At 39.2% G+C, this 26716-nt stretch overlaps 1 protein-coding gene and 1 non-coding gene across 2 annotated transcripts in view; both read left to right on the top strand.

The window, feature by feature from the left end:
• ACBD6 (acyl-CoA binding domain containing 6) overlaps positions 1 to 19501 on the top strand; it is a 213726-nt gene extending 194225 nt beyond the window's left edge. The window contains exon 8 of the mRNA XM_033196388.1: positions 19213 to 19501. Coding sequence (XP_033052279.1) covers positions 19213 to 19367 — 155 coding nt within the window. The 3' untranslated portion in view covers positions 19368 to 19501. The remainder of the gene's footprint in view (positions 1 to 19212) is intronic.
• Positions 19502 to 26108: 6607 nt separating this feature from the next.
• LOC117076941 lies at positions 26109 to 26215 on the top strand. The gene has a single exon (XR_004434552.1). It is a non-coding gene; the product is annotated as a U6 spliceosomal RNA (small nuclear RNA).
• The last annotated feature ends 501 nt before the right edge of the window (positions 26216 to 26716 follow it).

Raw genomic sequence — 26716 nt, 5'->3', positions numbered from 1 at the left:
TATATTCTGATTATTTCAGGAATCCTCAAGTCAAGAAATTAACATAAGTGTACCGGGCTGGCGAATGCTAAACTTCTCTTGAGAAACACATCTTCAACCTATACAGTACAAAGTTCCTCCAGAATGAAGCCCCACTGATAATAAGTTCACAATCCAAAATTACAAAATACACTTGAGTGAATGTCAGCAGACACAGTAAACTATAGTAATAGACTTTGAGAAACTTCAGTAAAAGTTGGATAAAAATGATCAGAATAAGTCTGTATAAAATGAAGGAATCAAAAACACAAGAACAAGACATTCCAAAAAAGAACAGGCAGATTTGAAAGAGAACCAAATAGAACTATGTAAATTTAAAAAAAAACAAAAACAAAAAAAAAAACAAATTTTACAATGGATAGGTTAAAGTGAAGAATTGACACAAGTTAAAAAAAAAAATTGGTGAAAAGATTTGTCTAAAGAAATTGCCAAAAAGGCAGCACAGAAAGGTAAAGAAATTATAAATGTAAAGAGACATTAAGAGTGGAACAAGAAAGTTCAGCATTTATTTATCTTAATTTGTTTTTTGAGACAGAGTCTAGCTCTGTCACCCAGGCTGGAGTGCAGTGGTGTGATCTCGACTCACTGCCCCCTCCGCCTCCCGGGTTCAAGTGATTCTCCTGCCTCACCCTCCAGAGTAGCTGGGACTACAGGCATGCGCCACCACACCCAGCTAGTTTTTGTGTTTTTAGTAGAGACAGGGTTTCACCATGTTGAACAGGCTGGTCTCAAACTCCCGGCCTCAAATGATCAGCCTGCCTTGACCTCCCAAAGTGCTGACATTACAGGCATGAGCCACTGTACCTAGCCTAATTTTTTTATTTTTAATTTTTGTGGGTACGTAGTAGATACATATTTATGGAGTACATGAGATACTTTGATACAGGGATCCAATGTGTAATAATCACATCATGATAAATGGAGTATCTATTCCCTCAAGCATTTATCCTTTGTGTTACAAACAATCTTTTAGTTATTTTGAAGTATACAGTTAAATTATTATTGACTGTAGTCATCCTGTTGTGCTGTCAAATACTGGGTCTTTTTCTTTGTAAAAATTTTTTTTGGGCCGGGCACGGTGGCTCAAGCCTGTAATCCCAGCACTTTGGGAGGCCGAGACGGGCGGATCACAAGGTCAGGAGATCGAGACCATCCTGGCTAACATGGTAAAACCCCGTCTCTACTAAAAAATACAAAAAACTAGCCGGGCGAGGTGGCGGGCGCCTGTAGTCCCAGCTACTCGGGAGGCTGAGGCAGGAGAATGGTGTGAACCCGGGACACGGAGCTTGCAGTGAGCCAGGATCCAGCCACTACACTCCAGCCTGGGCGACAGAGCGAGACTCCGTCTCAAAAAAAAAAAAAAAAAATTTTTTTTGTACCCATTAACCATCCCCATTTCCACCCCCATGTCCCTACAACCCTTCCCAGCCTCTCGTAACCATCCCTCTACTCTCTATCTTCGTAGCTTCCATTTTTATTTTTAGCACCCACAAATAAGTGAGAATATGTGAAGTTTGCCCTTCTCTGCCTGGCTTATTTCACTTAACATAATGACCTTCAGTTCATCCATGTTGTTGCAGATGACAGAATCTCACTCTTTTTTATGGCTGAATGTTCTCCATTGTGCATATATACCACATTTTCTTTATCCATTCATCTGTTGATGGACACTTAGGTTGCTTCCAAATCTTGGCTATCGTAAATAGTGCTGCAACAAACGTGGCAGTGCAGATATCTCTTTGATATGCTGATTTCCTTTCTTTTGGGTACATACCCAGGATTGGAATTGCTGGATCATATAGTAGCTCTATTTTCAGTTTTTTGAGGAAGCTCCAAACTGTTCTCCATAGTGATTGTACTAATGTACATTCCCACCAATAGTGTACAAGGGCTCCCTTTTCTCCACATCCTCACCAGCATTTGTGATTGCTTGTCTTTTGGATAACAGCCAAGTTCAGTATTTTTAATAGGAGTTCCAGAAGGAGAGATTGGGAAAAATTAATATTTGACGATATATTTACTAATAATTCCTAGAATTGATTTAAACATTAGGATCTTCAGATTCAGGAATTATGAGCTCTGGTTAGTAATCATCTGTGATATTCATTTGGTGGAATACTGTACAGCAATGAGAATGAGCTACATCTACACGCAATAACAGAAATGAATCTTACTGCATGCTATTGAGCTGAGATGCCAGACACAAAACAGTACATACGGTATGGTTTCCATTTATATAAAGGTCACAAATGGGAAAATCTTATCTCTAGCATTAGTAAAGGGGATAATGATTACCTTGGATGAAGTAAGCAGGTAACAGGCAACTAGAAAGGGTTAACAGGGCAGGGGTGCTTCTGAGAGTCTAATAATGATCGGATTGTTGATATGTGCTAGTTACGTGGATAAATTTCCTTAAAAAAGTTTATATACAGTTGATCCTTGAACAACATAGGTGTGAACTGTGCGGATCCACTTATATGCAGGGTTTTTTTTTTTAATATAAATATATTGGAAAATATTTCAGAGATTTGTGACAACTTGAAAAAAACTCAATTTTGCATCCTAGAAATACCAAAAAAATTAAGGAAAAGTTACTTACGTGATGAATGCATAAAATATATGTAGATACTAGTCTATTTCATTTACCATCATAAAATATACACAAATATATTATGAAAAGTTAAAATTTATCAAAACTTACACACATAAACACAGACCATTCATGGCACCATTCAAAGTTGAGACAAATGTAAATGAATCTAAAGATGCAATATTAAATCATAACTGCATAAAATTAACTGTAGTACATACTGTTCTACTGTAATAATTTTGTGTATACCTCCTGTTGCTATTACAGTGAGCTCAAGTGTTGCCAGTCTGTGCTTAAAGTGCCAGATGATGCTGGTCATCTCTACGTGAGCACTTTGTCTCTCCAGTAAATTGTGTATCACAGTAAAAAAGTGATCTTGCAGTTCTTATGTATTTTTCTGTGTTAGTACACTACCATAAACCTTGAATAACACAAGGGGGCCTATACAAAATGCCACTAGTGATGTTGAAAGTGTTCCCGAGAAGGGAAGTATGACATTACAAGAAAAAGTTAAGTTGCTTGATATGTACCATAACTTGAGTTCTGCCACCGCAGTTGCCACCATTTCAGACAGATGATTCATCTTGGAAACAGGCAACATAAACATACAGCATCAATAAATACAGTACAGGTACTATACATGTATTTTATGATTTTCCTAATAACATTTTCTTTTCTATGGCTTATTATATTGTTAAGAAGACATATAACATACAAAATATGTGTTAATTGACAGTTTCTGTTACTGGTAAGGCTTCTAGTTCAGCTATAGAATATTAGTAGTTACGTTTTTGGAGAGTCAGCAGTTATATGTGGCTTTTCTAATTCATGTGGAGTTGGCACGCCTAACCCCCATGTTGTTCAAGGCTCAACTGTATATGATTTTGGTACTCTTCTGTGTACATTTTATACTCTTTAAAAAGTATACAGACACCAAGAAAGTCTAAACCTAGGCAGATGTTATTGTTTCTGTGTAAAGTCTCATTTAGCCTTTTCTACAAATGTTTGAGCTAGGTACTGCCTTCCCCCATTTTTAGATGAAAAACTGCAGTTCAGAGATGTTACCTTGACATGGTAATCCAAACTGTAGTTAGCAGAGCCAAGACACTTGTACAGGTCTTCTGATTCTACATCCAGACCTCTTTTCACAGTTCCATAAATAATTACAGTCCTGCTGTCTTTTTAAGGAAGACATTATTTTGTGGAAGATAATCTTTTATACAAATGAAATTAAAGAAAATCTTTTCTGGCCGGGCGCGGTGGCTCAAGCCTGTAATCCCAGCACTTTGGGAGGCCGAGACGGGCGGATCACGAGGTCAGGAGATCGAGACCATCCTGGCTAACATGGTGAAACCCCGTCTCTACTAAAATATACAAAAAATTAGCCGGGCGAGGTGGCGAGCGCCTGTAGTCCCAGCTACTCGGGAGGCTGAGGCGAGAGAATGGCGTAAACCCGGGAGGCGGAGCTTGCAGTGAGCTGCTGAGATCCGGCCACTGCACTCCAGCCTGGGCGACAGAGCGAGACTCCGTCTCAAAAAAAAAAAAAAAAAAAAAAAAAAAGAAAATCTTTTCTTATTGTTACCTTGGTCAGTGATTCAAGGCTAATTTTCAAGACTGTATTTGGGAGTAAATGTATATCAATATTTCTGTCTATCTGTGTACTTTTATCTTTTTATTTCTGTTCACTAAGAGTTTATACATTAATAAAAATCATCCCTGATTCGGAAATCTTGCCTAAAATTCATCTAGAACTTCTGTTTCTCTCAGGTTATTTTAATCATCATGGAAAGAACAAAACAAATGCCATATATGTTAAAATCAAGATAATAAAATACTAAATATCCCTAAAAGTTCTGGCATTACAAATATATAAAATTAAAATATTCTGACAGTTCAGGAATGTTTAATAAAAATTACTATTTTAAGTTTAATTCATAATCACTTATAGGAGTGGGTTATTTTTAATTTATAATTTTTCACTAGGTCACTGGATTCTTGCCAGTTTTTAAGGTAGTCAAAACAGTCTTGCATGTAATAATAATAATAATAATAACCATTTATTAAGCACCTATTATATGCCAGAGAATCTGCTGGGCATATTTGTTATTCATTTAATCACTTAATATTATTTAACGCTTTTTATTTAGTGGGCAGTGAGTTAGTATTTGTTGATTTTATTTTATTTCAGGACTCTTAACCTACTCTTGGAACTTTCATAAAACTATAAGTATCGTTAAATCCAGAGAGTGCAGACAGTGTTGGGGATGTCTTTGGGGACTTAGCTATTATTTTTTATGAATTATGGTTGGGCTTGACAGCTGTCCTTGTGTTGACAGCTCTTCTGATTATAGCAGTTGTCAAACTCCATCCTTAAGCAGGTTGTAAATCCTGACTTCTTCCGATTAAAACTGGGTCAGATCCAATCGCAGGTTAACTAGAGGCCAGTATTCTACTACTGTACGTCCTTACTAGTTCATTCTAAATGGGCTTTGTGTGGCAGCATACTAAAACCCTTATATGCCTGTATTTTACTTGGGTTTTTTTGAATCTTCAGATATTGGTCCTCCTGCTATTTTGTGATTAAACATGGTCCTTGCTGAAGAGTATATTGGTATAAGTGTAGTCTTCCTTATAAATGGCCTGTTAGCCTTCCCCTCCTCTTCCTCCACTGGGAATACTAATATCATTGCATCTGTGTCTCCCAGGGGAAATCAAGGCTTTTCCTTGCACGTGCAGTCATGTGATTTCAGAGTGGGCAGGCTTTGTATCCTCATGAGCCCTTGGTCTTCCACGCAAAGCACCATCTGTTCTGTTACCTCCACACTGTTACAGGGCAGTGGGAGGAGGCATTAGAGTGAAAATAAATAAAATAAAAAAAGAAAGAAATTCATCATCAAAACCCTGAAGATTAATGGAGTCAGAAGGCTCACTGCTCTGAATGGAAATTCATCTTCACCTGTGCCAGTGTCAGGGCTGCCTCTATGGCACTTGACAAATAGAGGTTCCCAGGGTACCATAAATTCAGCAACTGTTCTAATCCCTATAGACTTGCTCAAGCTTTTCCAAGATGGGCTTATGACTGTTTTTATATTTCCCAGCACATAGTGGGCACCAGTATATCCCCTCATTAATTTGGTAAAATGTTAGCACCCTTTCCTCCTCAATTCTCTTTCACGTTCTTTGCCTTTGTCTGTTTTGAAAGGGTGGGCAGAGTACACGTTTCTGAAAGGCGACTCTACATTGTGACTTGTGTTTCACTGAAGATGCCAAAGGCAGAGAAATCAATTAACTAATGAATTTTGAGCAAATAGTAAGTGCCCAGCATTACACTAGATGGAGAAGATAATACAAAAAGCAGCATATACTCAAGTAGTTCAGCATTCCATTGCGGGATACAAAGCATATTTTTTCAACAGCTATTTTTTGGGCAACTATATGTGCAAGTAGGCTCTGTGCTAACATAAACATAATGGATGCCTCTCAACAGTGAGTCTCCCAAGAGATACTGAAAGTAGCCTACTCATATCAGGATAAGATGTACTTATGTGGTTTAAAGGACCCCTGTCCTTTAAGTTACTCAGTCTCATTCTTCTTTATCTATAAGTTGTTTATGCTGTCATGTAAGTCTGTCTTTGCATAACTCCCAGGCATTTGTTAATAGAACTCCTTTCATATGAATGCCATATTTCTGGCTCTGAATTACTGTTTTGCAACCTTAAATTCCAAATTTATATCTCACATCATAGTTAGACCTGAGCTAAAATTTCATTCACATCTGTCAAGTTAGGGAATTATTATTAGCCTCGGGTAGCATTTTCATAGCTGGTTGACTAGAGTTCCCTAGATGTGGAACTTAATTTCTTAAACTCCATACCTGGGTTGGTGCCCATAGATTATATCATATCTCACCACTGGAATGGTCACATCATCATACAGCATAAATGTAATTAATGTCCCTTTGTCTGAGATGGCCATCTTTTGTGTCTTCAGCCATAGCACACATCTACTTAGCCCTGATCTTCTTGTGTAACTGTTGGGTTAGAATTGAGCCAAGCGTGATCTGACAGATCATGATGGTTATTATTGTGTATTATAGATTTATTCAATGGGAAGTTTATTCCTGTGATACTGCTAAAGGTCCTATTTTAAAACCTACGTGTTTCTTACAATAAGTTGAAACTAATAACTGCAGTGTAAGGTTAAATCGTTATTGTTCAAAATATAAATGTCTTGTAGCTAGTTCTATGCAGGATAAATAGCCTTTTTTCACAGCTATTTGATATAAGGCAGTGTGTCTTCAACTTTGTTGTATTTTATAGGAGATTGTCTTTTATTTTAATCCAATTTGGTATACAGTGATTCATGATAAAACCCTTCAGAAATTTAAAATTAAAATGTTTGCTAAAATTATCTTTGGACCAGGCACAGTGGCTCATCCCTATTATCCCAGCACTTTGGGAGGCCAAGGCAAGTGGGTCACCTGAAGTCAGGAGTTTGAGACCAGCCTGGCCAACATGGTGAAACCCCATCTCTACTAAAAGAATTCAAAAACAATTAGCTGGGCTTGGTGGTGGACGCCTGTAATCCCAGCTACTCAGGAGGCTGAGGCAGGAGAATCACTTGAACCCGGGAGGCAGAGGTTGCAGTGAGCCAAGATCGTGCCATTGCACTCCAGCCTGGGCGACAAGAGACTCCATCTCAAAAAAATGATAATAAAATTATTTTGGGAGGCAATTTTAAATTCTCAAAAAGATACTATAATCCTAAACACTCTCTTGAATCCTCAGCCTTGGTAAAGATGATACCATGTCTTCCTCCCTGTCTGTGGCATCCCTCAAGATGCAGAATAGCTCTTGAGTCTCAGAAGCTACCCAAAACTGTGATCTCAGCCAATCAGCAGTGACCCTGGGGTTGGAATAGGCAATTCTTGCCTCCCTCTGCATTTTCTCCTATTCTCCATTCATCAAATATTAATATCTATACCTTGGTAGCCTTCTAAGAAACCCCACAACACTGAAGGCAGAGATAGGGTTCATAAATGGTCTGATTTTAGCTCAGAAAAAAATGTACCCTCTACTTTGGTTCAGTTAGAAGCACCTCTGAGCTTACGTGGTTATGGATTACAGTTTGGTGCCTAAGCTTATCAGGATAAGTAGTGTGAAGGATCACAAAATCTATCCCAAGTACCTGTCACAACCGGGTTTTGGCTGTCGGCTCTGTGCACACTTCACAGCACATAACCATGAAACTCTGAGCTGGAAGCACCCACCCAAAGAGAAAAGATGGTCAAGGGAACCAGAGAAACTACTTTATCTTTACCTAAGTACCCTTTGAGAGCAAAAGAAGAAATATCACTGCTAAATCATTTAAAACAAACCCCTGGGGAGTTCTGCTTCCACTATTAAGATGTAGTAAACTGCAAGAGAACTTCATTCTCACCCTAACAAAAGAAAAAGATAGTCTACAAAATCATAACTTTTTGTGAACACATCAGACAGCAGAGGTTTCATGGCAGCCAAATAAACTGAATTCAAAGAGTGACAAGCCCCTATAAGACACACAAACTGTTTCACCTTTGGCAGAACACCTGAGGAAGAGGCAGCCACCATAAAAATAGGTAGGAAGAAAACAGCTATGATTAGCAAATTGTTAAAGTGAGCTAGTATGACAATTTAGAGTAACTGGGAGCCTGAGACCCAAAAGGAGTCTTCAGTTGCATTCTTTTTCATTAACTGGGTGCTCATGAGAGAAATTTCTTTAGAAGAGAGAAAACCTCTTCAGTGGCACACAGGCATGAAACATTTCCACTTCCCTGTATCCTTCTTTTTTAATTAATTAAATTTTTGACACATAAACCTTGTATATGTTTCAAAACATGATGTTGTAAAATATGTATACATTATGGAATGGCTGAATCGAGGTGATTAATAGATGCATTGCCTGACATACTTACCATTTTTTGTGGTGAGAACACTTAAAATTACTCTCAACAATTTTCAAGAATACAGTAAATTATTATCAACTATAGCCACCATGTTGTACAATGCTAAACCCTTATGTCATTCAAAGCCAAATCCTTAAGCCATAGAGGAGGAGCTGAAAGCCTTTCTGGCCTCCCCTCCTGCTGCTTCTGGGCTCAAGTAGATATCTACTGCTTTTGAAGTTAGAGTAAAAGCAAAATCTGCCTTCAGGGAGGGACAGGAAAGCCCTGAACTTAGGACTCTGTAGTGATATAAAGCAGAGATTCCCCTACCACTGAAGGCAGGGCAGGAAAGGCTCTCCCACCCAAGACACCCACCACTACCAACACCACATACACACACACCGCAGAGTTTGGCTGACATTTGGGGGAGGGGTGTGTAGAAACAATGAGAAATCACCATCCCTGAGGTCCTGCCTAAGACTGAGACCAGCCCAGAAGGACAAAGAACTCCATTGTACTCCTGCCATGAGCCGACCCCTGAGTAATAAGCAAAAGTAGTCCATTGATGGAGGAGGGACAAGAATGTAGAGAGAGAGAGACTTCCTTTGTGGTACAGACATGCAGAGTGCTGAAAGCTAAGGGTGGAGCAACAACATTGCGGGGGGAGGGGGGAAACCCTAGCACCCTATCCCCACACTAAGCATAAGGTAGCAGCATCCTATCACTGGAATAGTTTGAAGGCAGTGATGCACTGAACTTATCTGTCACAACAGCAAACCCAAACCCAGTTCAGCTGTTGACATTCATCTCTGTACACCTTCATCAGAGCTCTTGGGTGAATAGGTGCATTATCAATGAGCAGTAATATTTTGAAAGGAATCTGTTTTCCTGAGTAGTAGGTCTCAACAGTGGGCTTAAAATATTTAGTAAACCATGTCATAAGCAGATATGCCATCATCCAGGCCTTGTTGTTGCATTTATAGAGTATAGGCAGAATAGATTTAGCATAATTCTTAAGGGCCCTAGGATTTTTGGAATGGTTTATGAGCATTGTCTTCAACCTAAAGTAACCAGTTGCATTAGCCCCTAACAAGAGAGTTCACCTGTTCTTTTATTTATTTATTTATTTATTTATTTATTTAGTGATGGAGTCTCTCTCTGTTGCCCAGGCTGGAGTGCAGTGGCGCGATCTCGGCTCACTGCAACCTCCCGGGTTCAAGCTGTTCCCCTGCCTCAGCCTCCCAAGTACCTAGGACTACAGGTTCTTGCCACCATGCCCAGCTAATTTTTTGCATTTTTAGTAAAGATGGAGTTTCACGGTGTTAGCCAAGATAGCCTCAATCTCCTGACCTTGTGATCCTCCTGCCTCAGCCTCCCAAAGTGCTGGGATTACAGACATGAGCCACTGCGGCTGGCCAAGAGTTCACCTGTTCTTTGAAGACAGGCATTGTTTTCTCCTTTCTAGTTATGAAAATACTAGATGGCGGCCGGGCGCGGTGGCTCAAGCCTGTAATCCCAGCACTTTGGGAGGCTGAGACGGGCGGATCACGAGGTCAGGAGATCGAGACCATCCTGGCTAACACGGTGAAACCCCGTCTCTACTAAAAAATACAAAAAAAAACTAGCTGGGCGAGGTGGCGGGCGCCTGTAGTCCCAGCTACTTGGGAGGCTGAGGCAGGAGAATGGCGTAAACCCGGGAGGCGGAGCTTGCAGTGAGCTGAGATCCGGCCACTGCACTCCAGCCTGGGTGACAGAGCGAGACTCCGTCTCAAAAAAAAAAAGAAAATCCTAGATGGCATCTTTTTCCAATATGAGGCTGGTTCATCTACATTGAAAATCTGTTGGCTGGACACAGTGAGTGGCTCATGCCTATAATCCCAGCACTTTGGGAGGCCCAGGTGGGCAGATCACTTGAGGTCAGGATTTTGAGACCAGCCTGGCCAACATGGTGAAACCCCTTCTCTACCAAAAATACAAAAATTAGCTAGTCATGGTGGCGTATGGCCTGTAATCCCAGCTACTCAGGAGGCTGAGGTACAAGAATCGCTTGAGCCCAGGAGGCAGAGATTGCAATGAGCCAAGATCGCGCCACTGCACTCCAGCCTGGGCAACAGAGTGAAACTCTGTCTAATAAAAAAGAAAAGAAAAAAAGAAAATCTGTTGTGTAGTATATCCATCCTTGTCAATTATCTTTATCTTAGATCTTCTGGATAACTTGCTAACACTTCTGCATCAGCACTTACTGCTTTACCTTGCACTTTTATTTTATGGGAACAACTTTCCTTCAGCCTCATGAGTCAGCCTCTGCCAACTCCTAACTTTTCTTCTGCAGTTTCTTCATCTCTTTCAGTCTTCATAGAATTAAAGAGCTGGAGACTTGCTGTGGATTAGACTTTGGCTTCAGGGGATGTTGTGGCTGGTTTGATCTTCTGCCCAGACCACTCAGTCTTTTTCTAAATCAGCAATAAGGCTGTTTTGCTTTCCTATCATTTGTGTGTTCGCTGGAATAGTGCTTTAATTTTCTTCAAGAACTTTCATTTGGCATTCACAAGTTGGCTGACTGGCACAAAAGCCTAGCCCATGTTGGTTTTTGACATGCCTTCATCACTAAGCTTAATCATTTCTAGCTTTTGATTGAAAATGAGAGATGTGTGACTCTTCCTTTTACTTGAACACTTGGAGTTCATTGTAGGGTTATTAATTGGCCTAATTTCAATAATATTGTATCTCAGGGAATAGGGAGACCCAAGGAGAAGGATAGATGGGGGATTGGCTACTCCATGGTACAGTCAGAACACTTACAACATTGGTCGATGAAGTTCATATTATATGAGGTGCAGTTCATGGCACCCCAAAACAATTACAATAGTAACATCAAAGATCATTTATCATAGATCCTCACAACAGAAATAATGATGAAAAGTTTGAAATATTGTGAGAGTCCCCACAGTGTGACACAGAGACACAAAATGAACATATGCTGTTGGGAAAATGGCACCGATAGACTTGCTTAATATAATGTTGCCACAAATCTTTAATTTGAAAAAAAAAAAAAGGCAGTATCTGTGATGCACAGTAAAGTGAAGCACAATAAAATAAGTTATGCCTATATAAAATATTTTGAACTGAATGAAAAGGAAAACACTCCTGTCAAAATTTGTGGGATGCACAGGAGGCTGAGGCAGGAGAATCGCTTAAACCAGGGAGGCGGAGGTTGCAGCGAGCCAGGATTGCACCACTGCACTCCAGCCTGGGCAACGGAGCAAGACTCCACCTCAAAAAAAAAAAAAAAAAAAAATGGATGCAGCTAAACCAGTGCTTTAAAGGAAATTAAATACTATTATTAGAAAAGAAGAATTCATATCAGTGATCCAAGCTTCTACCTCAAATAAAGAAGGGCAAATTAAGCCCAAAGTAAGTGTGAAATGGTAAGAAAGATCAGAGCAGAAATCATTGAAATAGAGAACCAGAAAACAGAAAATCAGTGAAATCAAAAACTGGTTGTTTATAATAGTTCTCTAGGCAGACCAAGGAAGAAAAAAAAGAGAAGAAACAGACTGGTTGCTGTGGCTCACACCTGTAATCCCAGCGCTTTGGGAGACCAGTGCGGAAGGATCACTTGAGACTAGGAGTTCAAGACCAGCCTGGGCAACATAGCAAGACCCCATCTCTACAAAAAACTTCTTAAACATGCCAGGCATAGTTGTTTGAGCCTGTAAGTCCCAGCTACTCAGGAGGCTGAGGCAGGAGGATCACTCATGCCCAGGAGTTCCGGGATGCAGTGAGTTATGATGGTGCATCGCACTCCAGCCTAAGGAACAAAGTGAGATGCGACAGCAGAAAAAAGAAAAAAAAAGCAAATTACCAATTTCAGGAATGAAAGGATATCAGTACATATCCTAAAGATATTATAAAGCAAATAAGGAAACATTATACACAATTTTGTACCAGTGAAATAGATAACTTAGATGAAATGGACAAATTATTATTATTACTATTATTATTACTATTTTTGAGACAGGGTCTCACTCAGTCACCTAGGCTGCAGTGCAGTGGTGCGATCTCAGCCTGCTCACACTGCACGCTCCACCTCCCAGGTTCAAGCAATTCTCCTGCCTCAGCCTCCCAAGTAGCTAGGATTACAGGAATGTGTCACCACACCCAGCTAATTTTTGTATGTTTAGTACAGACAGGGTTTCGCCATGTTGCCCAGGCTGGTCTCAAACTCCTGGCTTCAGGCAGTCTGCCTGCCTTGGCCTGCCAAAGTGCTACTGCTAAGATTACAGGCATGAGCCACCGCACCTGACCAGGACAAATTTTTTTAAAAACACAAACTACCAAAGTTTTCTGAAAAAGAAATAGAAAGCCAGGCATGGTGGCTCACACCTGTGATCCAAGCACTTTGGGAGGTTGGGGCAGGCAGATCACCTGAGGTCAGGAGTTTGAGGTCAGCCTGGTCAATATGGTGAAACCCTGTCTCTACTACATATACAAAAATTAGTCGGGTGTGGCAGTACACACTTGTAATTCCAGCTACTCAGGAGCCTGAAGCAGGAGAATCACTTGAACCCGGGTGGTGGAGATTGCAGTGAGCCAAGATTGTGCCACTGCACGCCAGCCTGGGCTACAGAGCCAGACTCCATCTCAAAAAAAAAAAAAAAAAGAAAGAAAGAAATAGAAGTGCACGCCTTTAGTCCCAGCTACTTGGGAGGCTTGAGGAAGAGGATCACTTGGAGCCAGGAGTTCAAGGCTGCACTGCACTATGATCATGCTTGTGAATAGCCACTGCATTCTAGCCAGGGCAACATAACCTGACCCCATCTTAAAAAAACAAAAATAAAAAATAGAAAATCTCGATAGCCCTATATTTATTAAAGAGATTGAATTTGTAGCTAAAAAGTTTCCCACAACAAGATTTCCAGGTCTTGATTACTTCCCTGGTGAATTCTACTGAGTGTTTAAGGATGAAATTGGCTGGGCACAGTGGCTCACGCCTATAATCCCAGCACTCTGAGAGGCTGAGGCAGGCAGATCATCTGAGGTCAGGAGTTTGAGAATAGCCTGGCCAACGTGGCAAAACCCTGTCTCTACTAAAAATACAAAAATTAGCTGGGTGTGGTGGCGGGCGCCTGTAATCTCAGCTACTTGGGAGGCTGAGGCAGGAGAATTGCTTGAACTTGAGAGGTAGAGTTTGCAGTGAGCTGAGATCATGCCATTTGCGCCACTGCACTCCAGCCTGGGCAACAGAGTGAGACTCTGTCTCAAAAAAAAAAAAAAAAAATTCTACACACAAATGTTTCGAGAAAATAGAAGAAGAGGGAGCACTGCCCAACTCATTCTGTGAAGCCAGAATTATCTTGATAACCAAATCCAGACAAAGACCTTAGAGGAAAAGAAAACTACAGGCCAGTATTCCTTATGAACATTGATGCAAAAATGTTTAATAAGATGTTAGCAAATTGAACCTAGTAAATACAAAAAGATTAATAAATTTTGTGCAAGTGTGTTTATCCTAGGAATGCAAGGTTGGTTTGGCAATTGAGAACCATAGTATTTCACCATATCAACAGATCAAAAAAACAAAACGTGATTAGATCAATTTATGTAGAAAAGGCTAACAAAATTCAACTTCCCTTCATGATTAAAACAACAACAGGCCGGGCGCGGTGGCTCAAGCCTGTAATCCCAGCACTTTGGGAGGCCGAGACGGGCGGATCACGAGGTCAGGAGATCGAGACCATCCTGGCTAACACGGTGAAACCCCGTCTCTACTAAAAATACGAAAAACTAGCTGGGCGAGGTGGCGGGCGCCTGTGGTCCCAGCTATTCGGGAGGCTGAGGCAGGAGAATGGCGTAAACCCGGGAGGCGGAGCTTGCAGTGAGCTGAGATCCGGCCACTGCACTCCAGACCGGGCGACAGAGCAAGACTCCGTCTCAAAAAAAAAAAAAAAAAAAAAAACAACAACAAAAACTCACAGCAAAGTAGAAATAGGAATAGTAGGGAATTTCTTTAGCCTGAGAAAATCGACAGTTAATATCATCCTTGATGAAAGGCTGAATGCTTTCCCTCTAAGACTGTGGACGACAAAGATATCCACTCTCTCCAGTTTGATCCAACATTGTATTGAAAGTTCTAGCAATGCATTAAGGCAAGTAAAAGAAATGGAAGCCATGTAGATTTAAAAAGAAGAAATAAAACTTCCTTTTTTCATAGGTGATGTGTCCATCTGTGTATAAGACCCCAAGAATCTATTAAAAAAAAAAAAAAAACACTAGAATAAGTGAGTTCACCAAGTTCACAGGACGTAAAATCGACATATATAAATTAAGAGTTTTCCTGTATTCTAGTAATGAACAATTGAAAATTAAAATTCAAAAACACTGAGGCTAGTATACAAATCTTAATTGTTTTTCTTTATGCTTACAGTAAATTGAATTTTTAAAAGATATTATTTGCAGTAGCCTCAAAAACATGAAATTCTTAGGGATACATCAAACAAAATAAGTGTAGGATTTGTATGCGTAGAATTCCTAAATATTATTGAATTTAAGGAAAATTTAAATGGAAAGAGATACCAATGTTTGTAGATCAGAAGACTCAGTATTGTTAAGCTATCCATTCTTTCCAAATTGATCCATAGATTCAGCGGGGTCCCAATCAGAATCCCAGCAGGATCTTTGTAAAAACTTCTAAGTTGATTCTAAAATTTATATGGAAAAGCAAAGGACCTAGGGTAATCAAAACAACTTTGAAAACGAATAAAGTTGGAGGCCCCACACTGGTTTCAGGACTTAACTATAAAGTACAGAAATCAAGGCAATGTTGTATTGGTATAAGAACAGGTATATAGATCAAAGGAACATGATAGATAACCTAGAAATAGATCCAATCATAAATGGTCAGCTGATTTTTGACAAAAATGCCGACATAAAATTCAGTGGAGAGAAGAATAGCCTTTTCAATATATAGAGTTGTAACAATTGGACATTCAAATGCAAAACAAAATAAAAAGGTGAGCCTGAAGCCTACTCAAAAATTAACTGGGAAAGTAAGATCTTAGGTGTATACATAAGAGGAATAATGATAAAGAACTAGAAGAATATTTTTGTGATCTTGGTGTAGGCAGTGTTTTCAAATGGAACACAAAAAGCGCCAACCATAAAAGAAAAATAAATTGCACTTTATCAAAATTAAAGACTTCTGTTCTTCAAGATACTCTTAAGAAAAATGACAAGTCACATGCTGGGAGAAAATATTTATAAAACATATATTTGAGAAAAAAAAACTTTGTATCCACAACATATAAAGACCTCTTACAAGAAAATGACAACCTTATTAATAAATGAACAAAAGATTTGAACAGATAAATCACCAAAGACAGTTGGCAAATAAGCACATGAGAAGTGTTCATCGTTAGACATTAGGGAAGTACAAATTAGAAATCACAATGAAAAGCCACCATAGACCTAACTAGAATGGCTAAAAAATATTTTTAGTAATAGTAAAGTGCTGGTAAGGCTGCAAAGCAACTGGAATTTATACTTACTGGTGTGAATGAAAACTTTAGAAAAGTTTGGTAGTTTCTTGGAAAGTTAAACATTCACTTGCCCTATGACTCGACAATTCTCCTATTTACCCACAAGATCACCCAAGTGTTCATAAGATCCCTGTTCATAATGCCAAAAATTGGAAGCAGCCCAGATGACTGCATACATCCATACAGTAGAATACTACTCAGCAATCAAAAGGAAAGAACTGATACTTGAAGCAGTGTGGATGGATCGCAAAAGCAACATGCTAAGTGAAAGAGACCAGATACAAAAGACTATATGCTATATGATTTCTGTTTCTGGAAAAGACAAAACTATAGGGACAGAAATCAGATCAGTGCTTGCCAAATTATGCCACTCCACTCCTCATAAATGCCTGTGGATCACTTGATAAAACCCAAACTTCTTAGTGTAACCGATTCAAGGCCCTAGATAATTTGACTTCAATCCAACCTCTGTACTTTCAACTCTTTGTACTGCTTCCCTGAGCAAGCAGAGACAGTTCACAGTTTTCACAGCATACCTTGTCATGCCTCTGCTAGTGGTATTTTCGCATTCTGCAATGCCTTTCCTTCTCAGGAATTTTGCTCGATCCTTCAAAGCTCATCTTACATCTTACTACCAATTTGTAGTGTTTTTGATCCTTCAGTCTCCTCCTTCCTCCCTGCCTTTGCAGTGTATGTATTTCTGCCACAGTACTTATTCATTCTTTTGTGTTAGAATTGGTTATTTACATATTTACGATCCATTCTCAAGAGCAGAAATCTTACCTGTATTCCTGACAGGACTGGTACAGTATGTGCTCAATAAAAGGGCTATAGGGCCAGGTGCAGTGGCGTATGCCTGTAATCCCAGCATTTTGGGAAGCCAAGGCAGGAGAATTGCCTGAGCCCAGTAGTTTGAGACCAGCCTAGGCAACAAAGTGAGACTCCCAAAGTGAGAACCAAGCATGGTAGCACATACCTATAGCTATAAATGCTCAGGAAGCTGAGGTGAGAGGATTTGCTTGAGCCCAGAAGGTGAAGGCTGCAGGGAGCCATGATCTCGCCGCTGCACTCCAGGTTGGGAGACAGAGCCAGACCCTGTCTCAAAAAAAGTCCGTGAAATTCAGCTCCATACCCTTTCTTTCTCTTAAAACAAACAACAACAACAAAAAACCCCACACACTGTGTTGTGTGATAATCATGCTACACAAGAGTATATAAAATGTATATGAAGAATTTAAACATAGCTTTTAAAAATTTACCCATTACTTAGCTTAAGAAATACAACATCACAAATATCTTTGAGCCTTCTGTGCATGCCTCTCAAATCATATGGCCTTCCCTAGTGGTAATCTTTGAGAGATTACAACTATCTAAAATTTTATATTAATGATTTCCTTTGTAGTTTCAGCACATATTTGTATGTCTGAATAATATTCTTTAGTTTTACCTGTTTTCAAAATTTTGTTTAAATGAAATCATATCATATGTATTATTCTCACTTGTTTTTTTCCCTTCAACATTATGTTTTGTATATAAACCCATGTTGTGTGAAGCTATAGTTCATTAGTTTCCAGTGTTCTATAGGATTTCATTGTACACGTGATTGATACTTTATTTACACGTTACCATTAATGAGCATTTGGGCTATTTACATTTGGAATCTATTGTGAACAGTGCTGCTGTGTACATGCTTGCAGATATCTCCTGGAGGACATGTGCAAAAGTATATAACTAGAAGTAGAATTGCTGGGTTGGAGGGTATATGTGTGTTTAGGTTTAACCTGTAATGCTCTAGTGTTGTCTAAAGTAGCAACACCGGTGTACACTCTGACATCTAAAGGGGTTTCTTGCTCCATTCCGTATCAGTGCTTGGCATTGTCAAAATTAATTTTCACCAGTCTAGTGGGTATGAAATGGTATCTCCTGGTTTTAATTTTCATTTCCCTGATAATGTAGAATGCTCATCTTTTTATATGTTTATTGCCATTTATGTTTCATCTGGTACCTCTTTTTGCCTGTAGTGAGTCCAGTTGTGTCAACACCATCTAATCATTAGGTCTTGATTTCCCCACTGATCTGCCAGCTTTGTCATGAATTAAGTTTTCATATGTGTGCAGAAGAATAGATCACCCTCTGCTCTAAGCTTCTGGTCTGTTTGTCCATTTGGGGGCAATACCATACCATATTTATAAGTCTTGATATCTCTACGCCCTTTTTTCCCCTTCCTATACCTTGAACTTGAACTTATCAGTGACACCCATTGGTGCCCTTTTTTTTTTAGTTCCTGTAGAGGAATGGTCTGATTACTGGGCCAGCTTTCTTTCTTTTTTTTAATTTATAAATTGTAAAGTTCAGTTACTTACCCACTTATCCCCTCTTCAAAAACAAAACAAAACATTTTATTTGACATTTACAGTATTTTTAGCCTTTTGACATATCCTGCACATGTATCATTATTCTGAAATAAAGATCAAAGTAAAATAGATACTTAAATATTATTTTTTATTCTTTTCCTTAATCCCATTCTTTTTTTTTTTTTTTTTGAGGCGGAGTCTCGGTCTGTCGCCCGGACTGGAGTGCAGTGGCCGGATCTCAGCTCACTGCAAGCTCCGCCTCCCGGGTTCACGCCATTCTCCTACCTCAGCCTCCCGAGTAGCTGGGACTACAGGCGCCCGCCACCTCGCCCGGCTAGTTTTTTTTTTTGTATTTTTAGTAGAGATGGGGTTTCACCGTATTAGCCAGGATGGTCTCGATCTCCTGACCTCGTGATCTGCCCGTCTCAGCCTCCCAAAGTGCTGGGATTACAGGCTTGAGCCACCGCGCCCAGCCTCCTTAATCCCATTCTTAAAGACTAGAGCCCAAAAGTCTCACAATTTAGAATATATATTTGTTTGTGTGTGTGTTTCTAGGCAACCAAAAAGGTAAATTTGATTTTCCTAAGGCTTGAAAATCTAGCATAATACCACAGTTCTCATTACCAGGCCTGATCATCCTTCAGCCACTGTAACATTGCTCATGGTTCAGTATTCTTTTTTGCTCAGCACTTTTCTTTACTGCTGGAGTAGAGGAGTTTCTCTGTCTCGTGGTAAACTGGTTTTCATATTTGTCGATTTTCCTTTCAGCCTCTGCCTGTGAGTTTCTGGATATTGTAGAGCTGCTGCTCCAGTCTGGTGCTGACCCCACTCTCCGAGACCAGGATGGCTGCCTGCCGGAGGAGGTGACAGGCTGCAAAACAGTTTCGTTGGTGCTGCAGCGGCACACAACTGGCAAGGCTTAATCAAAAGACTGGAAAACCACAGTCTGTAATAGCATAAGGCTTCCATTATGAAAGAAAACTACAAAAATAATACTTCTTTTTCTGCCCATCTTTGGTATGTATTGGCTAATAAAATCAGTTCTGTGGAACTGGGATTTTGAAGCCTCAGCAATTCATTCTTCTTGCATACATTCTAGGCAGTACAGTTTTGGTGATGAACATGTGTACTGTGCATAATATAATCCAATTCTGCTGAGCATGCTCTGAAATTTATCACTGCTTTAGAGGGTGGGCAGAATAGGAGACAGATCATATTTCACAATATTAAACATGGCTGCTTTTCTAAAAAACATACAGAAGCAAATGTAACCATTAGGGAAAGTTTCGTGAGATCCCAACATGGTAGAGATCAAATGATCTATTGTAGCATTTTGTACACCTGGTCTGAATAGGCAGCTAAAATGTCTATTCTTTTGGCAGATAGAATTGGGAAGATAGGAAAGAAGAGGGGTGTTAAGAAAAAGAAAGCAAAGGAGAAAGCAGAGTTTTGTCACATAAGGGATGTAGAAGTCAGAACAACCAGATTTACTGAAAATCTCAAAACCCTGGGGCATTTTAGAATAATAACTTTGTTTTCACTCTAGGATTGAAACAGATTCTGGAGGATTCATCAGGGTTAGTTCAGATTCCTTAAACTCACATTCACTAAACAGGAAAGGAATTTCTTTAGTGCTCTTTTAATTGGCTATAATGACCATGTCATATGTAGCAGCAGTCTCTGTAAAAAAAAAAAAAAAAAAGCTTAGATCCAAACTGTTAGGTCTTTATGGGTCTATCTAATTTGTTATTGTGAAGTTACTTCTGGATACCAGAAGAGCTTTTGTTTTTTATTAAAAACGTAGACAGGTATGCTATCATTTTAATTTAAAGGATAGACCAGTATATCACTTTTTTTTTTTTTTTTTTTTGAGACAGGGTCTCGCTCTGTCACCCAGACTGAAGTGCAGTGTTGTGATCATGGTTCACTACAGCGTCCACCTCGTGGGCTCAAGGGATCCTCCCACCTCAGCCTCCTGTGTAGCTGAGATAGCTGGGACTACAGGTGCGTGCCACCATACCCCACTCATTTTTGTATCTTTTGTACAGATAGGGTCTCCCTATGTTGCTCAGGGTGGTCTCAAACTCCTGGCTGCAAGCAGTTTTCAGGCCTCTTAAAGTGCTGAGATCATAGGTGTGAGCCACTGTGCCCATCCAGGTATGCCACCCTTGAAACTGGCTCCCAACATTTTCCCCTGTAAGCTCCAAAAGCTCCATCTGGGGAATTCACTGACTTTTACTATTATATAAGGAAAGTAAATAGTTGTCATAGTAAGAGAAATGAAATAAAAAATGAATTGAGATGCAAAGATAACCACTTAAAAGATAATTTTTCTAACAGGTATTACTATTAAAATGATGAGTAATAAACTTGCTTAGTATAGTTCTCAATGGTGAAGATTTTCATTACTGTGAGCTAACCTGTTCTTTGGAACAAGCACCTCTATAACAGAAATGAGGCATATTAGTGCTGTTTATTTTTTGATTTTTCTATTTTAACTTATTTTCTGAGATATAAACCAAAATCATTCACCAAGATGATTCATTTTTGAAATAATTTAATTAATCTGTGGAAGTGATATGCATATTAGTACATTCTGAAATGCTGTAATTCTAGTAGAGCATTCTCTTCATTGTCTGTTCTTTCACCACAATCCTAGCTACACTGCAACCTGCTGTTTAGCTTATGTCTTTCACATTCCACACTAACTGAATGTGTTTTAAGAAACATATAGGCCGGGCGCGGTGGCTCAAGCCTGTAATCCCAGCACTTTGGGAGGCCGAGACGGGCGGATCACGAGGTCAGGAGATCGAGACCATCCTGGCTAACCCGGTGAAACCCCGTCTCTACTAAAAAATAAAAAAAATTAGCCAGGCGAGGTGGCGGGCGCCTGTAGTCCCAGCTACTCGGGAGGCTGAGGCAGGAGAATGGCGTAAACCCGGGAGGCGGAGCTTGCAGTGAGCTGAGATCCGGCCACTGCACTCCAGCCTGGGCGACAGAGCGAGACTCCGTCTCCAAAAAAAAAAAAAAAAGAAACATATATTAGTTATAGTGAAGTCACCAGGATGATGCATGCAGTTTTTAATTGATATTACTTTGTGCATTTTTAAGATATTAGCAAATCAAAAACCATTTATTCATTTTTAATTTACAGGGTATTTGAGCAAGAAGCTATTAAGGAACTACTTTTTTCATCTCTCTTTTGCAATTCAAACTTGGTATTTCTTAGACAAGTTTTTTATTACCTGTGTTACACATCTGAAACTGTATAGATTTGTTTTTAAGCATAGAATATAACTTATCTTTTATTTTATTTTAAAGGTTTCAAATTTATATTCAAAACTGTCACTAAAAACAGCCATCAACTTAACATTTTCAAATACATTCTAAAGCCAATTTCCAAAATCTCTGTTCTTTATTCATGAGTATCTGAATTTTCAGAAACCTTGCTATCATATAATAATCTATAGATCATCTCCCTGTGCTTTAAAACACTGTTCTAGGCCCATGGCATTCCCTTTTCTCAGTATTATGTATATTTACAATTAATTATATGATATCTCAAGATACTACATGAGATATCTTGAAAAGTCTCATAGAAAGTAGTGAATTACCAATCAGAAACTAACTAAATCTTTTAAACCTATTACAACTATGTTTCTAATAAAGATGTAAGAAGTCAGCCAGCTGGCCACATATTATCTCTTATTCTTGTCAGGTAGAAGGGTAACAACCAAAGTATAATATCTGGAATTGTATCTAGTATATCTTTTCTTAATGTTTCAGCATTTTCCAGCTAAAAGGTTGCTATAATCCAGTGAACCTTTCTATTAAATGGGTATTTCTTAGCTTCCTGCCAGGTTTAACTACTTGGCTATGGGTCATTATTCCATGTACACTACAGCATCTCTGAGATTAATGAATACTGTGTGTGACTGTAGCAGAGCTGAGCTTGGGGTGTAGAAGAGTTTAGCGTCCAGACAAATATATGCTTCAGTTGAACATGAAAGCTTTTATCAAACTTCAAGCCCTTAAAAATTCCCCTTCATAAATAAATATTTATCATAGAATAAGTATGTAACACATCAGCTACAATTTAGTAATGAAAATATTGAGTTTAAATATTTATGAGTGAATTTCAAATCCCAGTTCCTAAGGTGATTTGAGTCAAATGTTTTCATCATAGTTACAATATTATATTTGATCAGTTCTGAGATGCACCTATTTTCACTTTTTTTTTTTTTTGAGACGAGGTCTCACTCTGTCGCCCTGGCTGGAGTGCAGTTCACATTTAAACATATCCAAAATTGGATGGCTTTTATAAACAATGGCATATCATAGTTCAATTGCCAGCATTTTTTTCTTAGTGATACATAAACTTATGTTTCTTACATTTAGTTATATCTTAGCTTCAATGAAATAACAACAGTTACACCGTTTTTTGGGGTTTTTTCATATTTTTGAGTCAAGGTCTCGCTCTTGTCATCCAGGCTGGAGTGCAGTGGCACCATTAGAGCTCACTGCAGCCTTGACTTCCCTGGCTCAAGCAGTTCTCCCACCGCAGCCTCCCAAGTAGCTGGGACTACAGGCGCATACTACGAGGCTCAACTAATTTCTTTTTTTCTTTTGTAGAGACAGTCTCCCTATATTGCCCAGGCTGATCTAGAACTCCTGGGCTTAGATGATCTGCCTGGCTTGACCTCCCAAAGTGCTGGGATTACAGGTAAGAGCCACCACGCTTGGGCACATGATCTTATTTATTCAAAATCAGGGTGATTATCCAAGCCTTTCCTATCAAGTCCAAAAGTTTCTCAGAACTATGTTATCAGGATAAGCAAAAGCAAACACAAAAGCAGCCATATTCAAAGATGCATTATCAGGCCTCTTGGTGGATTTTGTATATACATATTGAGCTTTCATTTTATACCATAAAGACCTTAATGTTGACCGTGCTCGGTGGCTCATGCCTATAATTCCAGCACTTTGGGAGGCTGAGGCAGGTGGATCACCTGAGGTTAGGAGCCTGAGACCAGCCTGACCAACATATAGTGAAACCCCATCTCTACCAGAAAATACAAAAACTAGCTGGGCATGGTGGCGCATGCCTGTAGTCCCAGCTACTTGGGAAGCTAAGGCAGGAGAATCACTTGAACTTGGGAGGCAGAGGTCACAATGAGCCGAGATCGCGCCACTGCACTCCAGCCTGGATAACAGAGTAAGACTCCGTCTCTTTAAAAAAAAAAAAAAAAAAAAACCTTAATACCGTCTTTCATAGTCATGTGATTTGAAAAGTTGTTATTATTATTGGAACTTTACCTTGAGTATCTTTAATTACTTTAGTAATCATTCACAGTTTCTTCACCAGAGAGATGTTGGGTTAAAGTATAGTAATTATCAGACTCAAGAAAAAATATGCTTCCTTCTTATGCTTGTCAGCCAGTGTTTATTATGCACCAAGTATGGTCAGTTTTCAAATATGCATTAATTGGCATAACTCTAGAGGACTGAACAGGTAAAGCTATTTAACCTAATCTTTATTCACTTGTCCTTGAAATATTCCTGTCATGATTTTCGTATGGATCACTTCGCATGAATCATGTATAGTTATGGGGAATTCATGGCTTATTTCTTAGTTCAGGGAGACTATTCCTTATCCAAAATGCTTGATTTCTGTTTTGTTTTTTTTTTTTTTTTTGGTGTTTTTATTTTTTAATTTTGAAATGTTTGTGTTATATACATACCAGTTGAACATCCCTAATCCAAAAGACCAAAATCCAAAATGCTTCAATGAGAATTTCCTTTGATATGTAAGTGCTGAAAAAGTTTTGGGTTAGAGCATTTATGATTTCGATTTTGAGATTAGGGATACTTGACCTATATTTTTCTTTTATACTTGAATTCTTCAAGATTTTCTTTCGTGTGTTTTGTTGTATCACTTTTTCTTAGCACAATTACAAAACAAGTGTAATTATTTCACATTTTTCACTCTTAATTATTTTACATTTTTCACTGTCTTATGGGATGTATGTACTGGAATCACTTCTGGGGACACTGTTCCTTCCTTTGTATTCCTGGTCCTAAAAACCAGGTCAGAGTGTTCACAAGTTACAGACCGGTTTCTACGCATGACAGAATCTTTTGCTTATTTTATTCCTAAATGATAGAACACCGAAGTTAAAAACCAGGTGAGAAAACCAGGGGAGGAGCTGCCCGACAGCATGCACTTGTCTCATGGTGGAACTCTAGGCAATCAGGGTGGGTTTCTCTCAGAGGTGGGAAAGTCAGCATTTGAACCTAATGCTGCTGGATGCAGTGGCTGAACATGTGGGACTGTGAGGGCATTAAGGAGTCGACAGGTGACTTCCAATGGACTGTGCTAAGCAGCAGCCACAAATTCATCATCAGCACTACAGGCAGGATTTATTTTTCCTCTCACTTGTGTAGCAATCCCGGTTTCCATTTTAATATTTAGAAGGTAAGTTCAGTTGATGGACACTTTGTGTAATAAAAGGCTCTTTTAAAGTACGTGCTCATGCACACATGCAGGATAAAAAGTGGCACTCCCTGTGCCCATGGCTTTCATGGAGTACATTTGTGGAGCCCAAAGCTTAGTCCTGGATATGTTTATAGCACTTTAGCTCTGTTTGTGAGTTTGGAACCCTTCCAAAAAAAAAAAAAAAAATAGAAAGACACATATTATTGTTTATAATCTGCTTTATTCCACCAAACCTTGACTGAACAGACTTGTGGATTGCTGTTTAAATCCCTCAGTGCCTTTAACTACCGATACAGAAAGTGGTTAATGCGCATTCTAAATGAAGCTTGGCATCCACTCCAGGGAATCACTTTAATTGAGGAGCATTAAATGTTAAAATGATTTTTTTTAAAGCCAGCACACATATACTGAGTATAGAAGTTCTGGCCCACCAGTAATATAGTTTCTTGGTTATTGTATTTCTCCAGCTTTAAGCCCTGCAGTTGACAGGTGTCAAAAAAGTGACTTTCAATTCCCTGGGTCACTATCTGCAGGCAGCTGGCCAGTGAGGAGGCACCCATCAAGGATTCCACTTCAGAGTAGGGGAGGGAGCTGTCAACTTTATGGATATTTGTTTTTCTGAAATAATAAACTAGTCCCAGGTGACTAAAATATGAGATTTAACCCCAAAGTCCTTGCCTGGGCTCTCCATTGCTGTGCAGAAGCCATCTGTTGAAATCTGTTTACCATTTTAATGGTCTCGCTTTTTTTTAACTGCTTGTTTCCAACTCCAAGTGTGTGCCAAGACCACTTTTTTTGGGTCTATATTTTATCTTTCAGAAAGCAATTCCCAGCCTTTCCCAAATCCCCAACCCCTCCCAACCACAGGAGATCCTGGTCCAGGGTTGGCAAGCAATAGAAAGATAAATCATTAAATTTTTTTAAAAAGCCTCTCCTACAATTCTAGAGGCGGCTCAGCCCCTCTGAGCCTTGTGAGCTCTGACCAGTTCAGGGACACCCTGTAAGTTGCCCAATTTAGTTACAGAATAACATACCAGTTTGTGTGTAATACCTAAATTCAATTTTTGTGTTTTTGGAGATGGTCAATGGAAAAATCACCAAAAAGAAAGGGTTCTAAAGGAAAATCCTGAAATCACAATGGCAAAAATGACAGATGAAAATGAATTAAGTGCTCCCTTCGGCAGCACATATACTAAAATTGGAACGATACAGAGAAGATTAGCATGGCCCCTGCGCAAGGATGACACGCAAATTCGTGAAGCGTTCCATATTTAAAAAAAAAAAAGAAAGAAAGAAAATGAATTAAAAGATGGAAAGAGACAGATGTTACATGCAAAAGCCCATGCCTGCTTTCTCTGAAAGGATGTGATATACTCTCCCCGGGCAGGAGCTGATCATTTAAAAGAACTTTATTTAATAGTTTTGGATGGTTTATTTTTATTACTCCTTTTAGAAGGATGATAATAAAATTTCCCTTTTCCTAATGATTTGGCCCCATTTTATAAACATCGATTTTTTTTTTCTCCCTTCTAACTCAGTACTTCTCCACAGTAGTGACTGAACTATTTACTTCCCTGTGGCAGTCATGAGCCAAATAATCATCCATACTGAGCTTGATGAGTACTCCTTGCACAGCCAGGCAAAGGGACTTTATGAAGAAAGGCACCAGGAATTCTGAAGGATAAAAATGAAATACCATTCTTCTAAGCAAGTGTGGCAAAGGACATGCTTTCAGACTGTAAAGGACAATTTTTAAACTGTGTCTCACATATCAAA

This window comes from Trachypithecus francoisi, unplaced genomic scaffold (assembly GCF_009764315.1).
Source record: "Trachypithecus francoisi isolate TF-2019V2 unplaced genomic scaffold, Tfra_2.0 Lachesis_group5, whole genome shotgun sequence".
Lineage (NCBI taxonomy): Eukaryota > Metazoa > Chordata > Mammalia > Primates > Cercopithecidae > Trachypithecus > Trachypithecus francoisi.
Note: the sequence above shows the minus strand (reverse complement) of the source record. Positions and strands in the feature narration are given on the sequence as shown.